At 41.3% G+C, this 27,299-nt stretch overlaps 1 protein-coding gene across 1 annotated transcript in view; it reads right to left on the minus strand.

The window, feature by feature from the left end:
- Positions 1-27,299, minus strand: part of cntln (centlein, centrosomal protein) — a 107,310-nt gene that overhangs the window by 47,211 nt on the left and 32,800 nt on the right. The window contains exons 11-16 of the mRNA XM_008422824.3: positions 23,246-23,367; positions 17,648-17,764; positions 9,054-9,154; positions 5,458-5,555; positions 3,507-4,024; positions 436-517 (exon numbers count right to left, since the gene is read on the minus strand). Of these exons, the coding sequence (XP_008421046.2) occupies positions 436-517; positions 3,507-4,024; positions 5,458-5,555; positions 9,054-9,154; positions 17,648-17,764; positions 23,246-23,367 (1,038 nt within the window). The remainder of the gene's footprint in view (positions 1-435; positions 518-3,506; positions 4,025-5,457; positions 5,556-9,053; positions 9,155-17,647; positions 17,765-23,245; positions 23,368-27,299) is intronic.

Genomic DNA, 27,299 nt, shown 5'->3' on the forward strand with positions numbered 1-27,299 from the left:
AAGTATGAACAGTTCACACTTAAATACCTCGACAGTCGATGTGAATCGATGTGATCAACAGAGTCGTGTTGATGCAGTATTTCATGCAAAAGGAGCCCCAACCAAGAAGTGGATAGAAATTGATATTTTCCATTTATTAAAAAAAATAATTGGCTTCTTTTTTTTTTTTAATGGCTTTTATTTCAATAACTTGTTCTGTGATTTAACCTGAAGCTGTAAAACACGTTTGTCAAACACAATGGTATTTCTTGGGAGGGCTGAGGGGAGGCAATGGTGGAAAAAAAATCCAGACTTTCAAAAAAGTTTATCTTCAAACTCCATATAAATATAATTAGAACGATTCACATGCAGATGCAGCCAAATCCAGTGATCTAATCTGACCAGAAATTTGAGCTTTAAAAGAAGAAGAAGAGAAAGATCTGAATGAGGACCAACCTTTCCATGAGTTTGCTGCGTGTGACGCTCGGTCCCAGAGGATTCCCCGTTCAGACTATCCGAGTACTCCTCAACACTGTCACTGTAGAGAAAGGTAAAGTTTATTACTGGTTCTCGGAGTACCACCATCGGACAAAAAAAAATATCCAATTTACCTTTTATGGTTGATTTAGTTGACATCAAGCAAAAATATGTGCATTCCTACCCCCTCCATCCAACAGAAAATCAATGTCCCGTCCAATTTCTGAGCTGGAAGTGTAAATGTGGGCGTAAATTAAGTGAAAAGCTGCGATGTCTGATGCTGCTGGTGAATGCATCAACATGTATGAGAGTGGCTGTGGCCTTCATTAGCTCTCCGAGTGTGACAGACGTGTGTGAGAGGCATGGATGAGCGGAGCGCAGCAAACTTGCATCTGATAGACGCCCAGTGAGGGCTTCACGAAAACCACACACACACGCGCACACACACACAGGTCTATTGACAGTGACCTTTGACGTGAAGGTGGAAGCCAGTGACATTTACGCTGGCGGGTTTATTAAGGTGGGGCCTGGGAGCAGCAGCAGAGGTAAAGAGCGCTGAGTAGAGGCTCTAACTGGGGGATGACATGGCTGGGGGGTTAAATCCAGTCTGGTGAGGACCGGGGACTTGTTGAGGATTACTCATCACTACCAGGGAAACCGAAGTTGCATTAATTTGAGAAAGAACCACCAACTTTATGGAGCAGAAACACACTGACTCACAGTCAGTCATTATAAATTAGAGCTACAGCAAACGATTAATGTAACAATTGATTATTCTCATGCTTAATTGTATAAAAAACTGACATAAAAACAAACCAAAGTCAGAAAAAATGTAACCACTATAACTATTAAAAACTAAACAATATGTAACTAATACAAACACTAAAAACTAACTGAATTAGACAAACAAAACAGGCACAATGAAAGAAAACTAAACTATGATGAAAAACTCAAAAATAACCCTGAAACACACTCAGACCAAAGGACAGCTTGTAGGCAAATCAACCCAACAGTCGTGCTTTTGGAAAGCAGGAGGAAGCTGGAGAACCCGAGAGAAAACATAAGGAGAACATACATTTTCTTTTATCCACAATACAAAATAATAAAACATGTAAGATTCCTGCTGATATTATATCGGGTTAATATCAGTGCAGTAGAGCTGGACAATATGGCTGATCGATATAAGCATTTCGTATCAGTTGATATCAATAACCATTTAGTTTTTTGTTTTAAAGATCTGAAATAAATTAGTGGCGTGACCTTTCCTTTTATCGCGCCACACCGTTGTTTTTTATTTTTAAGCAGTTACGAGGTACGGTGGCGAAACCTTAAACTGCTGCTGGGCAACTTACTCCACCAGTTGTTGCTAGGTAACCAAAGAATGAGTGAGTTGCTAGGTAACCAAAGAATGAGTGAGTTGCTAGGTAACCAAAGAATGACTGTGTTGCTAGGTAACCAAAGAAGGAGCGAGTTGGTTGATGCCACCAACCATGAGAAGTTTAGTGGCTACAGCATTTCCTCTGCCAATCTCCCAGAATGCTGTGCGGTTCTGGATCGGAGTACAATGAACATTCTATAAATTGAACATTATACCAGATGTATTATCAATTGATATTGATCACAGTATACGGTATCGTATCGGAAGTGTAAAAGTTTTTATCAAAACAGCCGTATTAAATATGTCGTAGTTTGTCGTTTTAAAGTGACAAAATACCAAAAAGTTAAGAAGGTTTTCATATTTCTGCGAGGCTCCGTAGGCCTGACATCTCTATCAGGCGACACAGAGCAACACGTCTGAAAAGAGGATTCCTGTAACATCAGAAAGGCCAAAGGCTTTAAAGTATCAAATAGGTTGACAGGCGCCTTAAATAAGACAACATGTCGGTTTAAACACCCTTGTTCACAAATCCGCTTAGATCCTCCTCTCAGGTAAAGCGTTTATTAGACCGCCGCTTATTAGCCACATGGAGGGGTATTAGGCAGGCCGGGCGTCGGCGCACCCAGTCGCCGTTAAATGGCCTCGTGCGGATAGAGCTGGGGAGGATTACGGCGTGATGAATTAGCCGGTGAAGAGGTGGTGAGCGAGCGAGCGAGCAGGACGGACGGACGGAAAGGCAGCGGCGTTCAGGAAACGACTTATTTTTGCATAAAACATACATGAAATAATTACTGTCGATGGTTGTTAATTTAGAGGCTGTTAAGCATCTTGTAGACATCTGGTACTGATCCGAGTTGGGTCATTCAAAATTTATCCAACAGAATTAAAGCAAGCAGAGAGGAGAGGACACACACACACACACACACACACACACACACCCCAACATGCCATGAGATAACCAACATAACTACACACAAGGTGGGGTAAGCCTCCACATGTGCGTGCGTGTGTGTGCGTGTGTTAGGGTGTGTATGTGCGTGCGTGTGTGTGCATGCGTGTGTTAGGGTGTGTATGTGCGTGCGTGTGTGTGCGCGTGTGTGTGCGTGTGTATGTGCGTGTGTGTGTGCGCGTGTGCATGCGTGCATGTGTGCATGTGTGTGTGGGAGGGGTCCTAGCAGGGGGATCCTTAGTGCTGTCAGGGGGGGTTTGTAAATATGCAAAGAACCAGTAAATTAAATCAAACTGCCAAACTGTCAATTTCGGGGTAGCGTGACTAGTGCATGAAAATGGCATCACTGGAAGGTGTGGAGGCTTCGGCGGCCCCTTATCCCTGGGCTTTTCTGGCACGGGTTCAGCTCTGCGCAGAGAGGTGGCTAATTCTGCATGCAAATTTCAGTCAATAAGCTCCGAGCAAGTCGTCCCAGGATATTTCAAAGGATCTGACAGTAGGCTCTCCCTCCTCTCTCCTTCTCTCTATCATTCTTGCTCACATTCTTGTTTTTGGCTTCTGAATACCAACTAGACAGACAATGAAATTCAATCAGCCGTTTGCTTACGGTTTTTGCATATGCACGTTGTCCCCTAGATGCCGTATCCCCACCGTTCGGACGGCCCGTCCTCTCGGCTCAAACCGACTGAAAATAATGAGGGGGACAGAGAGGGGGATCATTACCTATCTGCGCTCATGTCCTCCCACTCGTCCTTAGTGGGGCTGAGGTTACGGCCGTGCCAGCTGATGGCTTGATTGGAGCTGACTGCTGGGTGGTGGCGCGGCCGTGGAAGGCCTCTGTGCCAGGTTGTCTTCGGTTTGACCTTGGCGCTGATGTTGTTGGCGGTCCCGGCCGGCCGCGCCGGGCCTGCTGCTCGGTTCCTGTGGAAGTCCCTGGCTGCTCTGGCGATACCCAGCTCCTGCTTCAGCTTCAGCAGGTGATTATTGAGCCTGGCGATTTCTTTCTGAGCCGCGACCAGGCGGGATTCCAGAGCCGTGACCTCGCCACGGTGCTGCTCGTCACGGACCCGGGCCTCTTCCTCCCGGTCACCTTCCTGGTCCCTCAGAAAGTCGACGGATGCCTGGAGTCGTCGGCAGTTGTGGGCCAGCTCTTCGTTGGCCTGAAGCAGCTGCTGCCTCTCTTCCCTCAGCGCCGCTGTCTGCTGCTCCATCAGCACCAACTTCTGCTCCAAATACTTCATCTGGAAGAACCAAACACAAAACGTTGTAAATTCACTAGAAAAAATGCTTTATGCATAAAGGCAAACATTAATGATACTAAAACTATAATTTTCTCTGACATTGTAGAGTCAGAAATTTGCAAGGAAATTTTTTTTTTTTAAAGAAATCTATGGAGGATCAAAAGGGATGAAATTAATACATAATTAAATGCACCATAAAATAAATACATGTGTATATAATTAATTAAATTATTTATTCAGTAGACAATTTCTAAGATATATCACCAAATAAATAAAATAATAACTTAATAGATAATTATTAAATGTGTATTTAATTATTTTGATTTTGTTATTATAGTGTTTTTTTTATTTAATGGAAAAACCACAATAGTAAAACTGTTTTTTGTGTGTAGATGAATGTTGACAAAGTTTTGTTCACATCTGTAATGGAAACGCTGCTGCTGCTGATAACCACACTCCATTAAAGTTGTAAAGAAAAATCACCAACATTTGTACTTCCTACAGTTTGAGACGTCGCTCCAAGAGAGCACGACTGAGCAGATAACAGGAAGGTTGAACAAGTGAGAAAACGCAGGTTAACATCAACTAGCTGTGATTATTGTAACATTGAATATTCATTAATATCACAGTGGCAAGTGTTTCTACTATTGTACAGCAAAATGTTAAACCGCCGCATCCCAAAATGAATCTATTTATTGTGTCATAACTTCTAAGAAAACTGAAAATCTCTCTTTGTGAAGTCAAATCGTGGTGAAAATTTTGTTTTTTCTGCACAAATAACAGAATCTATGAGGACGGACAGTTTGGCATTAGGTCTGTAATCAGCGCTGCTTTATGTTTCTGGGTGGGGGTGAGGACATTTGACTGCCGCGCCCTGATCTGCCTTAAACAGACAGCAACCAGCCACTCTTAGTCTTTTTGTTAGATCTTCAATGGAGACTGTTTAAGAGAACAGGGGCTGCCTGCTGGGTTTGTGCCTCCAGGCATTTTTCCCCCCTTTTATTTATGTTCTCACACTCTTCCTGCTGGTAGAGCCGATACCTTTCAAACAAAATTAGACAGCTATCACCAGCTGTGATGATTCACTGTCATGAAACCAGAACCGAAGCATCGCATGAACTCATGCAAGCAAGATTTTAAAACAAATGCAACCTACCAACACCTCCACTACGAAATTTAGAACAAAATACTATTTTCTGGTGTAATATTTCTGGCCGCTTATTATAGAGTTCTTCTTGGTAAATCTGAGAAAAACAAAGTACTTACCGGCTGACACTTGACTTTGAAATAACCACAAAGTGATAAAAGACCTTCAAATCTTCCTTGAAAGAGCAAAGCCAAATTTTCCAGGAGACATCTTGCGGGAGATGGCTCTGTCGGGTTTCTTTTATTGGTAATGACACGGAGCACTTAGCGATGGCACGGTGCCGTACCTTTTTAAAAGACTGTTTCAGCCGGCTCGACGAGAGAGGAGGTTTGATCGGAGTGCTGCTTTTGACCTGCTGCTCCTCTGCCATTTTCTGAAGCAGCTCTGCAAAGAGGAACAAAGCTTCTTATTGTGACACTCTGTGTCAAATCCTGCGGAGGCAATCAATAGAATTATAATAAAAAGGACACATTAAATCAATTAACATTAGTACAGTCTAATTTCCTTCCTCAGGTCTGTGGGTTTTTTTTTTTCTTTCTTTAGTCAATCACGGCTTAAATCAGCTCCTGTTTTAAAGGCAGGGTTCGCACACTTTTCCCACCTTAAAATTCAAGCACTTTTCAAGCAATTTCAAGGTAAGTTTTCAAACTTTTCCAGCACCACACTGTGAAAACTGAAAACTGGTTCAATTCACTATTACATGTCATTTGTTATTATTATTTTGTGTTGTAGTATAAACCTCTACAGTTTATAGAAAAGGTAAGGTAATCTGAAATATTATGTTTTGAAATGTCTCCCTCACACACCCGATACGCCTGACTGGTCCGAGAGGAAAACACTAATTTAACAAAAGGGACATGCAATTTCATTAAGTCACTGAAATATTAGGAATAATAAATATTCATTACACTGGAACAAGATTTTTGGCATTTAGCAAATAGAAATAATTTTTGTCAAATGACCTGAAACAAGAAAAGTTTAGTGTGATTTAACTTCAGGCGGCGAGAAGAAAAATGGTGAATGAAAATGTTTGGTTTCATCATTTTCCAAATTGAGGCTTTTAATCAAGTGTTAGATTGCACTTTATTGCAAAACTGAGCAATTTGAATATGAAGTACTTTCATTCAAGGACTTTATACCAAAATCAAGGACTTCCCAAACCTTGAAAACACGGATTTCAAACAGCTGCATTGACCCTGTAAAAGTCTCATCATCTACAGGCCCTTTAGCTCCAGATTAACAGGAAAATGTTGTATTTTATGGCTTGTGAGGAAGTGAAAAAACAGTCTTCAAAGGCACACAGTAGTTCTGACTATGTGCAACTTTTCTCAGGGGATCTTAAACAAACCAGGAGAAGTGCTTGAATCCCAGGTGAGCACATTGCCCCAGGCTGCGTTGCTTTGTACTCCTCTGTGTTTCCTCAGAGCACCGCTATTCTCCACAGACATGCATGCTGCCTTATTGCGGAAACATCAATGATAGCAGTGGCAAGCATCTGATTTCAGGTGATAAAAACAGAATGAATGCAAACGTCTTAGGGCTCAAGGGCTTAATGCACAAAAAACACACACTGTTGAAGCTTTTGTGTCACTATTTGAAAGGCAGCATCTACCTGCCAAGGTGGAAGTAAATGCAAAGGGCAACACAAAACAATCTAAAACTTTCCACCTTTCCTTCTCCGTTTTTAAGGATTCATGACAAGACGACCAAAATAATTTGTACAATGAGCTGGAAACATTAAATATTCAGGATCTTGACTTTTCAGGTCAGTTGGATTTTTTTTTTTTTGAGGGAGCAAGAGGGGGGAAAGTGAAACTATAGAAGGAAAGATGGCTACGCTGTGGAAAAGCTGCCGCTCCCTTTCTTTGCGTTGACGCCTTGCCCAGGGAAGTTTGTTACATTGAATTAGCCTGGCCTTTTGTCTTCCTTACGTGTCACATTAAATCACACAGAGCACCAAATAGGACAGGAGGGCTGCTGTGTTCGTTGGGTACATAACCAGGCTGAGAGACAATTACCCGGCTGCCGTGTTAGTGGCATGGGAGTTGGCACCTCAGCACTACCTTGATAAGAAGACGTGGTGGCTCCCTAGTCACCTGCAGTTGAAGGAGGTTCTGGCACCGCCGCATACATTAACGTCCCTCCCATGACTCCTCACAGGAAGCAGCTCAAAGGCCCCGTTCCTTTCATCTGCCCCCTTTCGTTAGCGTGATCTCGGAGTGAGCGCTTCGAGCCCACATCCATCTGATTGGGTCGCACAGGTTCCTCTCCACTAAAACGCTGTGGCCTTTTCACTGGGTTTTGTAATAATCTTCCAATTCCCACAGAGTCCTTATCATACGGGTCTCGTTAACTTGATACGGTAATGAGCAGATTCTCTCGATAAACATGTTCAGGCTGTGAAGTTGCACAAACATTGAGGTATTACAGAAAATGTAAGCTTACATGACTTCACAAACATTAACTGCTTTCACCAAGGTCATTTCATCCTTGCTGCTCTGCAAAACACAAACTCTTGCCAAGTATTTTTATTTAGTTTCTAGTGCAAATATCTCGGTACACTGGGAATAAGACAAACAAGTAACTTTTCAGCAACATATAGGAGCTTGTTTTAAGTCAATAATTTCTAAATATTTATTTAAAAAGTGCTACTTTCACAGGCACACTGGCAGAAAATATGCTGAAATGCCAGTTCACTGGACCAGCCAGGAAACGTAGCATAACTGGGGGTTCGTCCGGGATAATATTTCTCGACAGAGTTTTTCGCTTTGAATCAGAACTTTTAACTGGTCTGAACGGCTTTTCCCAGTCATTCCAGCTGGGAAAAAGGAATCAGAACCAAAGGTCCAGAATCCAGTTCGGTTCATCAAGATGTGACAAGATCTGGACCACAGTAAGGCGATTCTGCTTAATTTGCTGATGCGGTTTTCTGGTAAAAAAAAAAAAAAAAAAAAAAAGTGGGTTTAAATTTAAATGTTTAATCTATTTAGATGACATTGTGAATTATCAATGTTCTTACTTGTAACAGCAGTGTTTTCTGTGTTCCCTGGTTTGTTTTCTAACAAACTAATTAAATCTTTGGGAGACAGACATTGGGGTGATTAATAATTAAATTAATTATTGCCTAGGTTAATAGTCCAGAGAGCTAAATTATCATTTTACTGTCGATAAATATTAATATTTTGATGAAATCACTTCCATTTGATTTGAAGTTATGTGACATGAATATGATAGAACATTTATGTACATTAATAAAGTTCAATGTGTCGCATCAACTGCTAAACTTTTCAGAAAAACTGATGCAAAAACTGTCTTTTTGTTTTTCGGCTTCCTAGCAAGGCCATCAATAAGAGCAAATTAGTTAATTAGTTCTCTCCTTTGCATCAAATCATTGCAGCGCAAGACAAAGTCGCTAGTTGTGGAGAAAATGAAAGTGATCTCGAACAGATGTGTTATTGAAGTAATTAATTAAATCCACAGGATGAAGTGGTCAGCATGTGACGGTGTCACTGAGTGGATTAAAAGAGATGTGCTTTTTAACACCGAGAATGATGCATGCAGACAAGGCTGACGCTGTTTGAACTCCCAATCAATGGGCGAGGAGTTGATCAAGTCTTAATTGACTTGTTCTGTTAATTCCACAGAGGGGAGTTGTATTAATTCTCCTGATTAATACACATTTCCCAGAGGGGAAGGGCTAGCTGCAAGCATGCACTTCACCATGAGACGCGACAGTTTGACACATTAATCCTCAGTTTTTGTCTGCAGAGGCTTGGTTAAGGATTTAGAGTGAATTAACTATGTAGTAGAATAATTCAAACTAATATTGCGAAAGCTGTGGACCTGGATACTCAAACAACAACAACAACAAGAGGAGCTGACCTTGATGATCATTAGTGAGACACATGTGGAGCTCCTTCGCTGTGGTTCGGTCCATAGCAGACTGGACCCGCAGCATGTCCAGCTCCTCTTCCAGGGCAACTCTGCAGAGGAAAAACAACTTTTTACTTATTTCAATCTGTGATGAGGATGAGAATATTTTGGATTACAGCTGGGATTGTGTAGAGAGTAAGAGAAATAAAACATATTGAAAGCACTTCAGAAAGAACGTGAAATTATTTAGTATTTTGAGCAAACGTGCGCATCAGGTGAGAACAGTGATGTTTAGATGTTTGAACCGCTGCTTTGAATGACAGCTGTTGTAATGCCTCACTGCCACCACATGAGGGCAGTAATGTGCAAAGTTGTTTGCCATTAAGCAGCAAATATGAACTTTGACTAGTTTAAGGCCCAATACATACTATAAACTATTAACACGAGTTATATATCAGAATATAGTAAAGTCATTTAATCTGAATTTCATGACTAAATAATTTTTATTGATATTAATCGATGCTTCATGACTAAATAGTGGAGAAAACAGCAAAAACAACAATTCAATTTACACAACCAGTTTTTAGGCCTTTAAACATTCTGTAAGGGATTATTGTAGTAATAAATTAGAATTCTTATTTATATTCTTTATCGCAATAAGGATAAACAAATCAGGGTAAAGTGGCGCTCTATTGACCTGGTTTAAACTAAAAGTAACCAGTTTAAAGTAGCAGAGCAGTGACTGCAGTTAGCTGGTCAATGACCAATATTATCATAGTTAACTAAAACTAATGAAATAACAGAAACTGATGGAGAAATTTTCCATTAACTGAAAAAAAAAAAAAAAACATAATTAATGGAGAAAAATTAACTAACTGGAGCTACATTGTGTTTATAAAACTAAAACATATTGGAATTAGGGATATAATATCCTTTGTTTTCATGTTTATGAGTCAATTTTAAGCCTTTCGATGTGAAAATGAATTTTTTCCCCACATGTCAGCTGTCGCCAAATTATAATCCTCCTGACATTAATCCCCAGAAAGGTGACAGAAAAAGCTGAGAGAAAACACCAGAGTGGATGTTCAACAATAGATAAATCCGTTTATTGAAAATGTTTTCTTCTGTTGAGCATTCATTACTCAATGGTTATATTCATAAGCACAATACAATAACTTGAAGTTTTTGAATTCTGCACTGAAAATTTAACCAAAGCATGAAAAAACTAAAACTACAACTAATAAAAACTAAATTAAAACTAAATGTTTAATAAAAACTATATATTTAACTAAAAAAACTAGCAAACACACTCTAAAATCTAATTAAAGCCAACCGAATTAGAGAAACAAAAGGTCACAATGAAATAAAACTGAACTTTAATGAAAACCCTAAAACAATTATAACCCTGCTGATCTCTGATCTTTAAAAAGTCCACGTTACAGATTTTGGCCGATATCGATTTGTTTGTCTGAAAGGTTGCTAAATATTGCGACTAAGTTGCTAAGTTGGGTAACCGCTAACAGCTAACTGCACACATGCAGACGTGATCTCACGGCCGGTCGGTCATTGGGCCAAAAGGGGACAGTGGCTGATTTTTAGAGCTTTGCAGAAGCAGATAAGATCAGTTTCACATGCAAGTATCTGCCAATTTCCACAAAATTAAAGAAATCTGAGCTGATTTATCATTTCACCCCAAGTTAAAGCACAAACACTTTATGACCTCCACCAAAATCTCCAGATTTGGAAACTTCTCCACGTTTTCATGCCGGTTTTCCAACACGAAAGAGAAAACAACAGCATGACGAGGAAATCATCTAATTAAAATACTTTTTAACTCATCTGGAAATCAAAGTGACAAGCAACATGAAACGGTGAGGAAGCAAAGTAAGCTGTGCAATGAGAATGTGTGTGAGTGTTAACAGGGAGGGAAAAAAACCAAGGTGTACCCAATTACCTCTGTGCAATTAGCTTGATTCCTGCTAAAGGCTAATTATGTGGAGCCATGCTCTCGTCTTTGCACTTTCAAGTTATTATTAGGACCCCAACTGTAGTCTTTTGAGGATACACACAGGCCCACGGAGACAACCACACCTGAAACACACACCTAATTTCCCTCCCCTCTGCTCCAGAGAGTCGGAGAAAAACACAAGAATCAAACTCCAGCGATTCTAGTGGCATTCTTCCCCAAGTTAACCTCATTACAAACAGTAGGCCTTTGCTTGGATTGACGTCTAATGATCCATTTGGACTGCAAAAGTTTAATTTTCTTACAGAAATCAAGAGAGTTTTTATACAGACTGCACAGTCCAGATAATTACCTCAGAGATGTTTCTGCTGTTGCAGAGGGAAGAGAAGTAATAAGTACATTTTAGCCCACACAGTCCAGAGTCCTGATCTTCTGGCTGCAGCCTAAATAAGTACACAAATGGCTCTCCCCAGAGAAATGAGCAAGCAGATGGATATGTGTCGCTTCTTTATAGATTTTCCTCCATAAATGAACTCAAGTCGATGAGACGCCGGCACTGCCTTATGTGTCCGGGCTGTTAATGGGACCAGTGAGCTGAAATATGCAGCATGTAGAGAGAGCCTGTTCCATCTCATGTTTCTCTTTTATGCCTTTTCAGATGCTGATAGTATTGATGCTGAACACAAGTTCATGTGCCAAACATTGGGCTGCGCTGAAGGATAAGCACAGTTTCCCCAACAGAACAAAAGATTGGATTTCAGATGGGGTTCATTGGTGCGGGTCGTCACGTTTCCCAACGTCACATTGTGGAGATGGAGCACCACTGCAACCTTATTTACTAACACCTGGGTGGAGCAGCGATTGCTTTGCCTGTGAGAGACGGGGAATTAACCAAGGCAGAGATGTTCTGAGAATAAAACACGCTGCGGAGATGCAACACGAACAATTAAATATGTAAAAAATTATTACCGTATTTACCAGACTATAAGTCGCAGTTTTTTCATAGTCTGGCTGATCTTGTGATTTATATGTTTTGTTCCCTTTTCTGCAGGCGGGCCTGTTGGTGCAACCCCTTCAATGAATGCAACTTTGAGACCTTTTGTAATTTGAGTCATAACTATTGGTGTGAAGCAGCGTCTTGTTGTGGTTTGGTACTGAAATGCAGCGGACCGCCTCACTGAGCTTCTATAGGAAGATTGATTTTGTTGATTATATCTAAAATCAGAAAATTTAGCTTGGGAAGCTGAAATACTTCAATGCAGTGGAACTTTGCACACTATAACATGCTACTTGCAAAGCAGCCATTCATTTTCCTGTGTTCTGCTTGGCTGAGATACTGAAGACGGTAGATTTTAGCTTCTGCTATAATGCCAAGATGGCTTCCAGTGTGCATACTAATGCATATTAATTATATTTGGGCTCTGAACAATGCCTGGCCAAAACACAAAAGTTGACACCTGAATTTATCTGAGCTTCCTGTTGCATCTTCACTGCATGGATTAAAATAGTTTTTTTAACTCCAGCTGATCTAATGAGCAGTTTCTCATGTCTTTATCAACAACATGAAAATGTGGTTGTAGACAGGATGTTAGTCTGTGTAAGAAGGGTCAAATCACTGGCATCCAGCAGAGAAAGTATCTTTGGCGATGGAGAAACAACTACAGCTGGGTTTTAATAAAAACTGGAAGGAGAGCGGAGAACCATCGTCTTTGAGGAAGAAATGAAATGTGGTCAGATTTACCTTCTTACACAGTGATGGTGATTCTTTATTACATATTTTATATTCTTTATGTGAGAATTTGCTTGGACTGCCTGTCACTTTGCTGTTGTTTGTGGGACAATAAAGAATATTTTTATGCTTATGTGATGCAGCCATCATGCAGTGTGTCTATTGTACAAGCATGTGGAGGCGGCGCTGTGATCTGCGGCTGCTGCAGTTGGTCGGGTCAAAGTTCAGCAACTAAATGACGATACTGAATGACCAGATGATTTAATCAATGGATGTTTTCTTCCATGATGACACGGTGATATTAATACAACTCTGGATGGAAATAAATCTGGAGACGTTGCAGAAGCTTATGGAGACAACGCCACAGAAAACTGATTCATACTCGAGATTAAAGGCAGTACAAGTAAACATTACAATAGTGATCTTTATTGTTTTTTCTCTGTATTAAAATAGGCAGTTATAAGTGTTTGTAAATGGAGTTTCAAGTATTCCATATTTTATATATTCTACTCTATAATAATTATGCACAATTTTAATGTATTAAGCATAAAGAAATCAGATCTGTTTACAAAATTAAACATTTAATCAGCCAGCAGCTTTTTAAATCTGAGCATACGGCGCACAATGTTTTGTTTTTGAGTTGAGTCTTTTAAAATCACTTTCAGACACTCTGAACCTTAGATCATAATTACTTTCTATGAATAAAGATGTTTTTCTTTGACATGCCAACTGTTTTAAAAGTAATTAATGAGGGGGAAAAACTCACTTTACTAATTAAAAAACATGCATAAATCATTCTGTTTGTGTTTGAGAATGTGCACAAATGTGTCCCTCCTTCAGCTAATCCCTGGTCCAAAGGGGCAAAAGACTCTCATTACCTCTAATACCTTTTAGCAAATCAAGATGAAAAGAAACGAAATAGTGGAATACGGCGGACATTAGGGCAAACTTTATTAGACTTAATTAGAGTCAACGTCGCTTATTGGGGAGGTTCACATCCATAATGGTCACTCTGTGCAGAGGAGCAGTGCAAATGATCTCAAAGGCTTTTTCCCCCAGTAATCGCTATCTAACCCGCGCTTTGATGTCGTCTGAGTGCAGCATCTTCAGTCTGAGGGTGCGCTGCGTGTGTTTATTCTGTTTATGGAGCCTAAATAAGCCCTGCCTCTTTTCACCAACAGACCTTTAACAACAATTAGCAAGCATGGACATGGAGCGCCACAGACAGAAGCATAATGAGGGGGATAAGGAGATTCCCCTGCAACTTTTCTCCTCACCCATTTTGCCCAGAGTTACCAGGAACGGCATAAAGAAAATCTTCACTGGAACTTATATTTATTTCTGGGGGGCTTTTTTCTCTAAAAGTACAGGCAAAGCAAAAAGATATTCAACTAGAAGCAGCTTAAAATGTGCAAAGTGATAAATCAGGGAAATATATGACCTAACAAGAATAATAATTATACGAATATTGTTCTCAGTAATGCTTGGACTTGCTGGTTAAGTGGCAAAACTATCTTCTCACAGCTCGTTGTGGTAATCAAACCGGAACGGTAACATGTCATCAAAAATTTTATGCCTTCAGTTTCAGACATTATCTCTGCGATTTACCAAAGATAATCCAACAATGGATTTTGAAATCTGACCAGATTCTTTCAGATTCACTGGAAGCTGACGTGAAACAACACTCACTGTTCATTACGAGCTCCTGCAAATTTAAAACACCAGGAAACATCTTATCCCTCTCCAGTTACAGTCGCTATGTGACCGTTCTTCCAAGAGACCAATTAATAGAAAAATTAGTCAAAATATATGTCAAGCTCATAACAGAAATTACTATCTGTCAATATTCTCTGATTCAGAAGTTGTTGAAACTTAAGTCTCAACATAAATTCTTGATTTCCGGCTTCATGCTGTCAAAAACATGGTCATTTTTCAGGAACCTCCCACATAGAAGTATAGCAGCTTCACATATTGGTTATGTTTAAAATCCAAATTATGCAGCACATCTTTATTTATTTCTAGTGGGAAATGGTAATGTAAAGCATAACGCCATTTTACCACGATGGTTTGCAGATTAGTCAGACTGAAATCACTGCAGAGGCTCAGGAATTTATATACGAGCATAAATGTGCCATCAGAAGCATGTTGCCTTCTCTGAGGCAGCTTTGTGTCATTAAATTAAGCTGCAGGGGGGCTGTAGATCAACCATAAAAGCAGATCTGTTTCACCTTCCTCAATCTTTTCACAACTTTCTCCTCACACAGTGGGAGGCCTATTGGGCAGGAATCATCAGAGCCATATTCATACTGGGTCATCTGGGCATGCAAAACAGTGTTTCACAAGTGCAGTTTATGCAGAAGGTGAAAGGACACATCTGTGAGTCATAACATGATGATGAAGAACAAAAACGAGAGTTTAAAGAGAGACTCCTCAAAGAAAGCCACACCCCATTAAAAGCCCTGAATTTTTCATTAGCCATTAGGTAATTAGTGGATCATTGCTAACACTTGTCCAGCATAACCTTCATGAGCATTTATTACGGAACAGTTGATGGAAAAACAAGCTTTAAATGAGAGTTTTCTGTCAAAATACTTGCTTTTTCTGCACTATATTTGTTTTCGCTGTTCGGACTCATTGCTTCCACTTTAAAAAAAATAATAAGGTCAACTGGGTGGAGCAAAACAGTTTAATAGCTTGGTTAACAATGGTTTATCCCACAACCTTGCAACAGATAAAAATGTCAGCGCAGAAAAGAGGCTGTGTGTGTGTGTGTGTGTGTGTGTGTGCGTGTGTGTGTGTGTGTGTGTGTGTGTGTGTGCGTGCGTGCGTGCGTGCGTGCGTGCGTGCGTGCGTGCGTGCGTGCGTGCGTGCGTGCGTGCATGCGTGCGTGTGAGAAAACACATGCCCTGGGATGAAGAGTTTTCCAAAGCACAAGTTTAAAGATTTCAGCTAAGTTTACTTTGCACCAGCCACCCGGGTAAGGAGAGGTCCCTGGGCCAGGAATAGAGGAAATGAGGTGGAGCTGGGCAGAGGCACATAAAGGGAATCAACAGCAACCCCGGCGGACTTCCCTACTCCGCGTCTAGGAAAGAGGCCAGACACTCTGCGGCCCCTTGTGGCTTTCTCTGCAGGTCAGATCCAAGGACCCTGCAGGTCTGCAGTGGTCTGCTCACCCCTACGCACCCCGCCCTCAGCCCGTCTACGGCTCGGCTCTGCGCTGTTCTGGTCGCGGCCAGGCAGGAAGGCGGATGGACATCCCTTAACAGGCAGCATTGGCGGCACTAGAGCTGCTAGCCTTGTAATTAGCTCGGACAGCTCAGGCTTGGAGAGAGGCAGCCGGGCTAGATCATAATGAGCTCAGCTGGGATTAGGAGGACAGGGCAGTGGGGGTGAGCAGAGGGGAGGGCAGCAAGAGAGAGAGAGGGGCGGGGGGGCAAGTACCAGAACCCTGGCCTCAACCGGCTGCAGCATCACAGAGGGCCAGAGGGAGGCAACTGAGCAGACGAGGAGAAAACGGGGAAGAAGAGGGTACAGAGGCACAGGATGGAGTCGGGGCGACGCGCGGAGAGGTGAAGGTGAAAAGAAGAAGGGAGAAGAAGACAGCAGCTTTAGGCGAAGCTTTCTGGAGCGGTCGGGTTTGAGATAGAGTTACGGATTCTGGATCAAGAACACAGTGGCTAAAAACGGACAGAGCGAAGATAAAAACAGCAGTAGAGGCATAATGAAAAGAACATCCAAACACAACGAGAAAGCATCTGGTAAAATGAAAAGACTGACTCATTCAGTCTGTCTGTGTGGAGTAAATAGTTTCAGATTGTCCACAATCCTCTGCAGATCATGATACGCCTTTTTTGTTCTACATAAAGACCTCCAACATGTCTGCAGACTGGTCCTGCAGCTCTTTACCTAAGCTGTGGGTTTCCATGATCAGCAAGTCTAAACATGGGATTGTAAAGTTCTTTGCACCAGCAACCATAATCAATTTCTAAGTATTTATTAGAATTTTACTTTAAAGACCAAAACAAAGTAGTTTCTAATGTTCTTAAAATATGGGCTTCATTTGTATTCATCCCCAAAATAAAACCACAGATTCATAAGTTATCAAATTACTTGACAGTTTCCCCTGGCTTTAGAGATTTGCTGTTAAAAATAGCTTATTAAGGAAGACCACCATAACTAGCTGTTGAAATAAAAGGTACAAGAAGCCACATTGGCAAGCCATGCAGGGCAGCGCTCGTCAGTCCTCATCCTCAGAACCTCGTGGTTGTTTCTTTTCTCGCTGATTTTGATTGCAAAAATCACAAAACAATCACAAAGTTCTGGAGGGACTGGCTTGTCAGAAAATTGATACAGCACATCACCCCGCATCACCAGCGTTATGCTTATGCTTTTCTTTCCAGCGGCGGCAAAAAAACTGCTCACAGTTGACTATTTTATAGCTTAAAATAGCCAAAATCAAAGAATCTGACTTGAAAATCATGTAAACAGACATTCCACATCTAGTCAGATTACAACTGAGTCGCAAGAAAACTGCAGCTCTAACTGCTATTTGATTCTAAGGTGCTGAAAACAAACATTCAGATTTCTATTTGTGAAAATCTTGCAAACAATTAAATTTTTTCCTTCCACTTCATTAATGTGAGCTGCTCTGTCAAACAAAATCCCTAAGAAATAAACAAGTTTGTCGTTGCAACTTGACAAAATGTGAAAAGTTCAAGAGTGAAACATATTTTTGTCTGACTTCTGGGAATCCAGCTTTACAAATGAAGTTCATGAAGCTCATGGATTCGAAGCTGCTGCTTTCTGCTGATGTTTATGGACGACATGCATGATGCATGCGTGTGCATGTGTATAAATTTGGGGACTTTATTGCAGTGCTGCCAGTGATTTTGAATGCAGGTCACTTACTTTTCAGCGGTGAATTTTCTGTTGAGGTTTTTTATGTAGGCCAGCTCGTTCCACACAGCGTCACTGTTCTCTTGTCGAAGCTGCCACGGCTCTGGGCGCTGTTTCCTTCCACCTGACCTGCACACACACACACACACACGCAGCATGTAAGAGGATGCACGAGAAACTGTAGAGGCAAGCAAATGCTAAGATAAAACCTGAACAAACAACTCCACTCCATTCCACTCACACACATACACGTACAACGCAAACGTATAACAAGGGAAAATCGTTGGTACTGTACATCACCTTGCTGCCGTTGGCAACCCACATGGGGGTAATGAGGCTCCCTCTGTTTTTGTTATTCAGCCATATTTAGCGGTATTCAAATGAGCAGCCTTGACTTTGACACTTCATGTACACATCTGTGTGTGTTGGTTTAAAGCTCAGGGCACTGCCCGTGTGGCAGGGCAGTGGAGCATTCCCTGTGCACCATGCAAATGTAAATAGTGGCAAAAACACACTCGCAAACGAGGTCATTCGAATGTCTACACCTCACTTATGAATACTTAATGACACTTTGAGCTCAGTAGCTGCTGCCTCCATTGAATTCCCCCCTCTCCTCCCCATATACACACACACATCCACACACAGGTCTGCTCGGCCCCAACTACTTCCAACTCATCAATCAGCCTAAGCGCAACATATTCAATTCCAATTAGGCTTTCATTTACAAACTGAAACAGGATTTAGTGAGAAATCCACAAATTGCAAAAGAAGCTGATGAGAAGACGTTCCTCTCCATCTCACACTCATACGACAGTCTCCCATTTTCGCTCAATCAATGTGATAGAGGTGTGGAAATGGATTGTGAGGGTCACAAAGCTCTCTTTCCTGCGGTCGTTATTGGCGATGAGGACGCCTTCACGCCACGCTAATACTAGTTAAGCCCGGGTACCTGGGAGTTAGAGGCTGCGGTGGAATGGCAAATGTTTTCATTTAATACTGCAACGGCCCCTGTGAGCAATTTGAAGCTACAGGACGACTCTGCGGTGTGTAAGTGTGATTATGGTGCGTATGCACAGTATTTCACAGTCAAACATTGGGGAATGTTTTTCATATGGAATGAATTTCTAATGTGACGTTTGACATGAAAAGTACACAAAGTCAGTAAAAACACAAGGAATTCCCAGACAACAGAAAATAAGCTTGATAGGAAGCTGTGGAAAAGGCTGAAATGTGTTGCATTGGTGCCGGTTCATATTGAGCTGTTTGGTCCAAACTAATCCTGTATAAAAAGTATCATTACCAAAGTACCAAAAAGCATCTCATGGGCCTGCAGAGGCCATAATCCAGAAGAGAAATCACATAATTTCATCAACTACTTGTTTTCTGGATGAGGAATCAAAACAAGAACCAGAGAAGATGTTCAAGAGCCAAAACATCAGGTCAGCAGAAACAGTTTTTAATTGAGTAATAGTCTCCTCTATGCTTTGTCACTGCATAAGAGACTCCACTGTTTAAGGAAAACCACACTGAACCTTTGGAAAAATTAATGCAACTCAAACACAGTCTTCTCATGTGAGACTGTTTGGATGTCACCATGCAGAGAGGACAAATGGACACCAGCCCACAGCGACTTCAAACTCTGAAGGTGAGAACATCCAGTCAGGATGTTTGTCTTGCACATCTTACTAGAACACTTCTTATAGTCGCACGTTTGACACTAACGTGGTTTTAGACAGTGGTGGGTGCCAATAACTAAAAAGTTAGATACACTAACCCTGATAGAAAGGTTTAAAAACACAGTAGCAATGCCTGCAGCTCGTTTAGCCAGAGACATCTTCACGCTGTAATTATCAAAGTCAGTAAGCGTGTTCAAGACTTAATCCCTTTGTCATTCCTCTTTATTACACATAAGTTTGTTTGGTTTTAATTATGAGAATGGCCATTTTGTGAGGATTTTATGTGAAGAGCCTCATTAGAAAGACATTTACAGAGAAACCCGTTGATGGAGGATAGAGCTTTAAAAGTACAGAGACCACCTGCTGTTGTGGAAGTAAGTGATAATTTATTCACAGCTCTGTTTTAATTCTTTCTGTGTGACTTCTAATGGAACAACTGCAGTTATTAGGGAATATGCACAAAGCTCTCCTAACTGACGGTAAATCTGTAGGAACTGTAATCTGTTTACAGTGCGCCTTAAAGCTGTTGAACACGGAGCCAGGAGAGAGCGATCTTTCTCTGGCCTCGGAGCTCGTTCCCTCATGGCTGCCCAGTTTCCATTATTAAGCAGGAGGAGATAGAAAGAACTTTTCCACGCTGCTGCGGCTAATTGCTCTGAAACAGGGGGAATCTGTTTATGGGCGCAACTTTGATCAGTGTGCGGATGCTTTAATAACCTTTAATTTTATTTGCTCACCCCCATCATCCCCACTCTGATTAAAAAAAAAACAACTTTTCCTTCTTTAATATAAATGAGAACTTAATTTTTCTCTCTCCTTCATGTTATTTCGAGGAAATTTGGTGATACAGTAATAGTAAATGGCAGGGTGGTTTCAGTGGGACTGGCCAACTGCACACTGCATGCATGCTGAAAAGACCATTGGTATCATTTCTGATCCCTGATTTGTGTTTCCAGGCTGGTAACTGCAGTAACTCGTGTTGCCAAAGCAGATTTATTTCTGTATTTAAAAAAAATCCAAGTACCTGCACAGGTTTAGGGATTGTAAACTATCAGAATACCTTCAAGAGGATAACTCAACAAGGAGGGTGGCTGATGTCGATTGGTCCCATTCACATGGGTCAAAAATTTGGAGTAAGTCCACAGGAAATGGGAAGTTTGAAAAAGTAAAACATCCCTTTGAGTTTTCTATCATCAGGAAAGAAAACTCAAAGGCAAAATGAAATAAAACGAGAACAAAGAGGCAGAAACAGCAGTCGAGATGCATTTCCAACTTACTGCAGGTACGAATTTCTGCAGTGAAAATCCAGGTACGAGTTCATCAGGGATTAAACGCTGAGGCAAAATAAGCAGAGCAGAAATGAGGCGCATGTTTACTCATCTGCTCAGGAGTTAAGGCATGTTACCAAGCTGACTGTAGATGATTACCAAAGAAAATATGATCACCAGAAACTCAGAACCTGAACAGGGCTGCTGCTGAATACGTCTGTATGGAGCAGATGTATGTCTACACTTAGAAAAAGCAATTTCTCAATTAACAGCACAATCAAATCAAGGAACATACTTTCATATGTTCAGTTAAATCCAAAAACACTTTTTTCACCCAGAAGGGAAATTAAGTGTTGTCAAAACTCATGTCTTCCAAGTATCTTCAGAGTCGTTGTGGAGGGTGATGCCCTGGGGAGAAAGGATCTCCAGTAGCAGTCAGTCCTGCAACCAATCTAAAGAGGCCTCTGACTGAAGGCGGTTACTGTATGACAGGCTCATGACGGTCATGAGATGCGAACAGCTACATTTCTGGGAAGCAGAGATTATATTCCACAGTAACATGTCCCGGATTTCACCATCTGCTAATCCACCTCATTTGCTTTTGTCACTCATCTTTAAATATGCCTGATTGTTTTGTTAGGAAGTCAATCAGAGACGTTGAAGTCTTGTTCCCCCCTCTGGTTTTTGGTCCTGATCTTCATCTATGAAGCCTCGTTTTCAACTCCTCTGGTTTTAGGGGTCAAAGTTCAGGAATTATTAAGATGCAAAGCACCTGCCTCCAGTTGTAAACAAAAAACACAATAAAAAGCAAACACCTCGTCACAGTTATGAATCATAACCGAAGCTAAAAAGGGAAGGGCAAAAACATTTCTAAATAAAAAGGAAATAATTGTCAAAAATAAAACGCCTTAACCAAAAAAATGATTAACCAAAGTCTTCAAACGAACCAATCAGAACAAACGTTACAGAGCTATTCCAATTATTATGCATTTACTACTTACTGCTTTTACCAAATGAAGAAAATGAAAATATAATATTTTTTTAATCAGAACTCTAAAGTATTTGTCTTGAAAATGAAAATGTTATCAAACCAACAAACCTTACTTTCAGTCTTTGCATCAGCTTTGCAGTTTTAGTAACGTATTAACGGTTAGTTCTGATAAAGTCTCCATAACTGGGTTCCTGAAGAGTGACGAGTAAATCCATTTGTCAAACATAGAGAGGCCTAACTATCTGCTCAAACCTTCACACAAGCGACAGCAGCAACAGTTTCTACTTTCAGTCCTGCACAGAACAAAGAGAGGACCAAAATCAACTCTTGAGCGTCTTTCCAAAAAGGCAACAACACAGCAGGGAAGCTACAGGAAGATCCCTAACAAGCTCAAAATGCAATGAGACTGTGTGCCGATCCCCACTGACTTGTTAGGGCCCTGATTTCCTCTCACTAATGGGAGTTTTTAAATCATTTTCTATTGTCTCTCATTCAGGCTAGCATCACCCCAGTGGGTTTAACGGCTGTTTAAGAATGTGGCTTAATGCTAAATGAATGCCAAGATCATAACACGGAGTGAGTGGCTGCTGCCATGGAAGGTTCTGACTGAAAAGGGCAAAGCTGCCTAATATATCAATATCACGTCAAAGCAGTTTGGAAATACAGAAACACTGACAGCAAACCCCAAAACCTTCCATACACGTGAATAAAAACACAGAGAAAAGTAATGTTTTACTTTCACTTCATCAGAGATGGTGTTCGCTCGTAACCGTTTCTGTGATAACCTGCTAAAACGTGCAGCGGCAGCGTTCCTGGCGTTGACGTTCCCCCTACGTCTCTGTCTCAGACACATGCTAAGAGCTGCAGTGAGCCAACATGAGCCGAGTCAAGCCCAGGGCTGAACGTGCTTCTCTCGCTGGCTGCACTTTCACACGGGCTCACATTGCACCGCTGTTTTCTTTAATTAACCCGGAGAGAAAACAGCTGACAAAGTTAACACTTGGCTCCCTAGTGGCCACCAAATATACACATCTTTACCTACACTTTAAATGGTCTCTGTGACGACGGGTTGCAGGAAGGAAAAAAAAAAGGGAAAAAAGTGATAAAAGACATGGAGACAAAAGAGAAAATGAGACCATATGTTAATGACATTTTGCAGAATATTTTCCACTTTTGTGTAAAATAAATCCTGTGGTTCCTGCTGGAGATAACAGGTTGAAGCAGGAAATGGTCGTCTAGCCTCCTTCCCCCGCCCTCCGCAGGCCTTCTCAAACACCTTGCACCCCCAGGACCAGACACCTCCAGCCTCTGGCTCTCACATCTTAATGAACGCTGAGGGAGGAGAGACGCAGAAGCACACATACGCTCGGCACAAAACGCACCAAATTGACTGGCCTTAAAACCTCTGAGCTTTTCAAAGGCAAGAGGAAGAATTCCTCCTACTTTCCTAAATCCAGCACTGCAGTCTTGTCAGACAGCTTGTGGAGAGAAATGGGCCCAAAGACAATTTGTGAAGGTTTCAGGCAGCTTTCAGCATGAGGTAGAGTGAGTTAGGTGTTTCTGCTGGGTTGAACCAGAAGTCATTCTTGTTGCATTGTGTTGGGACCAGTGTTAATGTTTCTGTCACCTCTGGGTAATGAGACCTTCCAGATGCTGAGGTGAACTTCGTACTCACAAGCCACGTGATTTCTCCATCTCCTTCATCTGATCTCGGATGGTCTTGTAGTTGGTTTGGACCAGACACAGACGTTCACGGCGTTTATCGTGAGCCTTCCTTAGCTCCTCGTTCTCGCCGCTCTGCAAACAGAAAGGACGAAACAGTCTGTTGCTTTCAGGAAGATAAAAACAGCAAAGCTTTCAATTTGAACCATGTACAGGAACTCTGGGAAGCGCTTAACTGTTTTACATCTTGGCTCATTTCAACCACAAACAGGGATTTAATGTCACAGAACAACAATAAGTAGCTCTAAAGTCCAAAGAAAATTAGACTCTTTCTTCGATGTCTATATCTTGTTTGACCATAAACACATAAAGCCAATTACAAAGTCAGCCTTTTATTACCTGAAGAACATTTCCAGGATTGAAGGACTAATGTCGCAGCAAGATCTAAACAAAGTCATCTATGTGTTTATCTTTAGTTGCATTGATTACTGCAATATTGTCTTTACAGTTCTGCCTGAAGAATCAATCAGACAGCTACTGCTGATCCAGAATGCATGTGAATGCCAGGCAGACCAAACACCTCTCCAAAAGCAGGAAGTGGACTATAACGTAAGGCATTATGGGTAAATACAATCAAAATAAACGCACCAGACTAGCGGAAGATACGGCTCATGGTTTTACATGAAATGTCAGAAATCCTCCAGCTGCTAAAATCCAATGCCACTACATTTTTGTTTAGATTTCCTGATGAAGGAAGATGCGCTCAGTGTCTTCTTCAGAGGCTTTTCTGTCGTTTCCTGGTGCTGCGCCCCCACAGGCGAGGAGGGGAACAGGTTGCTGAAGTTCAGTGTAAAGCAAAATGCAGCAGCTGAAAATATAACAAATGTTGCAGCTTTTGTCCCCAATCAAACTGAGTTTACCAAACTATCAGGTCGAAAACCTGTAGTTTAGGGGGGTTTTAAGCAGAGGAACTAAAACACGACTGGTATGCACACTTTAAACAATCAGAGAAATGTAGTGGAGTTACAAGCTGATGCCCTGGAAGGGCAGCGGTTCCGATGCTGACATTGTTGTTGACAGCTATTAAAATCGCTCCAAGTTCGGGCTCCCGCGCTGCAGAAGGAGCGTGAGAAGACAACGTATGGATTTTTCTTGTCAGCGTTCCCCCTCCTCCCCATCACACTGACCTTAACAACGAGGGCAACCGAGAAAATACTTTCAGCCTACATGACAGAGCTGAGGGGAGAGTAAAGGAGCGGGGAAAGTCGGCTCATAAAAGTGGAGGAAAGAGTAAGACGGAAAACAGAGAAATTAGAAACGGAAGAGGGAGAGAGAAAAGGAAAAGTGAGCAGAGGAGTGCAGGACAGGTTTCTGCTTGAGTGGCCAGGGCTGGCGAGAGTTGTCGAGAGCTTTCTGAAGGGGAAGGAGCTTGTTTACTGCTGATATGACACGGCTACCCTGCAGAGAGGGAAATGCAAGCCCTCAGCCCTGTTATTATTAACAAGGACAAAGAGAACAGAGAGAGCACACAAACATGCGCCGGACACACAACAACATGCAATGTGCATCTACGCTGACAATGTGACAAGTATGGATTTTCCCCCAGTGTGGATTATTCACAAAGGACATCTGCCCCCCCGCTTTCAAAAACAAGGCTCTAATGAAAGGGGCCAGGCCGGAGCACTGCAGGGCTGGGAGTAAGCAAGTGGCAGGGCATTAGCCACATCATGGCTTCCCAGGCTCCTAACTGAACTCCCCCGGGCCGCTGCGCTCTGGTCATCAGGCCCTCGCCCTCCGATCGATACACACCCGTGGACGATCAAGCCGAAAAATAATTACACTCAAACAAGTACTTTTCACTTTAAACTGAAGGAAAGGAGACATAAAAAAAAGAAGCCAGTGTTAAGAGAAGTGTTTGTTTGTCTCCCGTTAATAGCCGGGGTCAACGTGTCGGCGCTCAAATCCGATGCAAAAAGATGAGAAATGAGAAAAGAGCCGACAAGATACCAGCTAAAAGGACAAAACCTCTTAATCCCACCCTGAACTAATGCCCTCATTAATGCGGTTACATTTTTCTGTGCATGCCTTCACTAAACGCTCTTCAACTGGTCGACAACTAAATGGCACCATTAACCAAGACAGTCATGCATGCTGGCTGAATTTACATTGGGCATTAGCCGTCTGCTGGTGATGTAATTCAGGTGCTTCTCATCTGACAAGGAAATGATGCCTGATGTATTTCTGAGGATTGTGCTCAGAGCGAAGACGACCTTTGTTTAATCAGTCAGTCACTGGCCAGCTGCGAAGGTGGAGAGGATGAAGAACCAGAGAGTTGAAATAAAAACAGGTGAAATGTGCTGCAATTACAAGTACGGAAATCAAACTGTTAGACTGTAAAAGACAAAAACTGAGCATAAGAGTTGATGAGAGGAAGAGCTGAAGGTTAAGAAGCCAATAATTTGCTAAAGGAGGATAAAAACATGCTGCTGCTTCTACTTTCACTGGACGAGCTTTTCTCTTGTCATCTCCCTAAACCGTCACTCTGGATTAGGGCTGAAACGATTAATCAGATTAATTGTGATTAATCGATTATTGAAATAATCGCAAACTAATTTAATAAATCATTAACTAGAGTAGACAGACTCTGAAACATTCAATTTATTGAAATCACTGTAATTAAACCAAAACTGTATACAAATATATACATTTTGCATTTAAGACCAGAAAAAAAACCCCTCTGTAAATATGTTCTACCGAGAACTAATTAAGTATCAGTTTTAGCTTCACCCAGTTCAAATTCTGTAAAAACAAATCTTTTAATCACCTTTTATTATCCAGTTATCAATTGTTTAATCCAGAAACCAACCACCAGATCAGCCTTACACCTTATTGATGTTAAGTTGAGCAGTCAGAGCTCAGTTTTACACATGCTTATGTTGATTTTGGGTGAATTTCAGCAATCGCAGAATAACAAAAAACTGGAGGGACTGACTGATGTACTTTGGTTGTAAACAGATTTTATTTGATTGATAGAATAATATTTAAGCACACATCTAGAGGTGGGTAATTATTACACTGTTTAAAATTTATCGTGATACATTTCTCGTTCTGATAAGATTTTGATTGTCAAAATAAATTCTAATGTTTAAAAAATGGACAAAAAGGTCATTTTTACAAAGGTTTCCACTGTTTTTTCAATGAAGGCTTCAATATATCAGTAAAGTAAAAATATGATGAAATAAAGTCTCTCTATGCAGCTTAGAAATATATTTTTAAAAAATCATACTTGTTTAAGTATGCGACGTCCTGAAAATAAGCTCATTTCAAATAGGAATAATTTTCAAGAGTAACATTTTGTTTGTGGGGTATAAATTCTGTCATGCAGTTACCTAAAAAAGATTAATAGTTTTTTAATCATAATTTTTATCATTATCACAGCAGCACTCTGAAATAAAAGTGGACTTTGTCATAAAACTCCACGTTGCCTTGACGACAGTTTCATGAAGGTTTTCTTTACCGTCGCCCTGAAACACAGATTTCCTTTAAGTCAAAGCTAAAAACCAACCTGTTTAAAGAGCTGCTTTCAACCCGGAATCAATGGATTATTGACCAATATATTTGATGTGTATTGACGATTTTGATGATGGAACTTAATAAAATGTAATGTTACTAGTTTCTCAAACTGGTGACTTTTTATGGCTTTTTATTTTTATGTTTTTGTGATGTAATGCGCTTTGCACTGCCTTGTAGCTAAGATGCGCAGTACAGATGAACTTGACGGATTAAAGAGCCGCCACACAATGTGCCGCCACATGTGGCCTAACAGCAACAGGGTCACTAAAAAGGGAAGCTGTGTCGATTCACAGTCCCTCTCTGAATCCCTCTGAAGCTAAGCTAGGAGCGACTCTTTGAGAATGGGGCCCTGAAAGTTTAAATTTTACTCCGTTCTTCCTGGCAGAACTCTTACAGCTCTGGGACCGGCGGTGAACTGCGCTTTTCAAGTCCTGCCCGGATGGGAAAAGGAGGAGTGAGTGCTCTCAGTCAATGACTCGATGCGTTCTGTTGAG

This window comes from Poecilia reticulata, chromosome 1 (assembly GCF_904066995.2).
Source record: "Poecilia reticulata chromosome 1, P_reticulata-male-v2, whole genome shotgun sequence".
In the NCBI taxonomy this organism is placed as follows: Eukaryota; Metazoa; Chordata; class Actinopteri; order Cyprinodontiformes; family Poeciliidae; genus Poecilia; species Poecilia reticulata.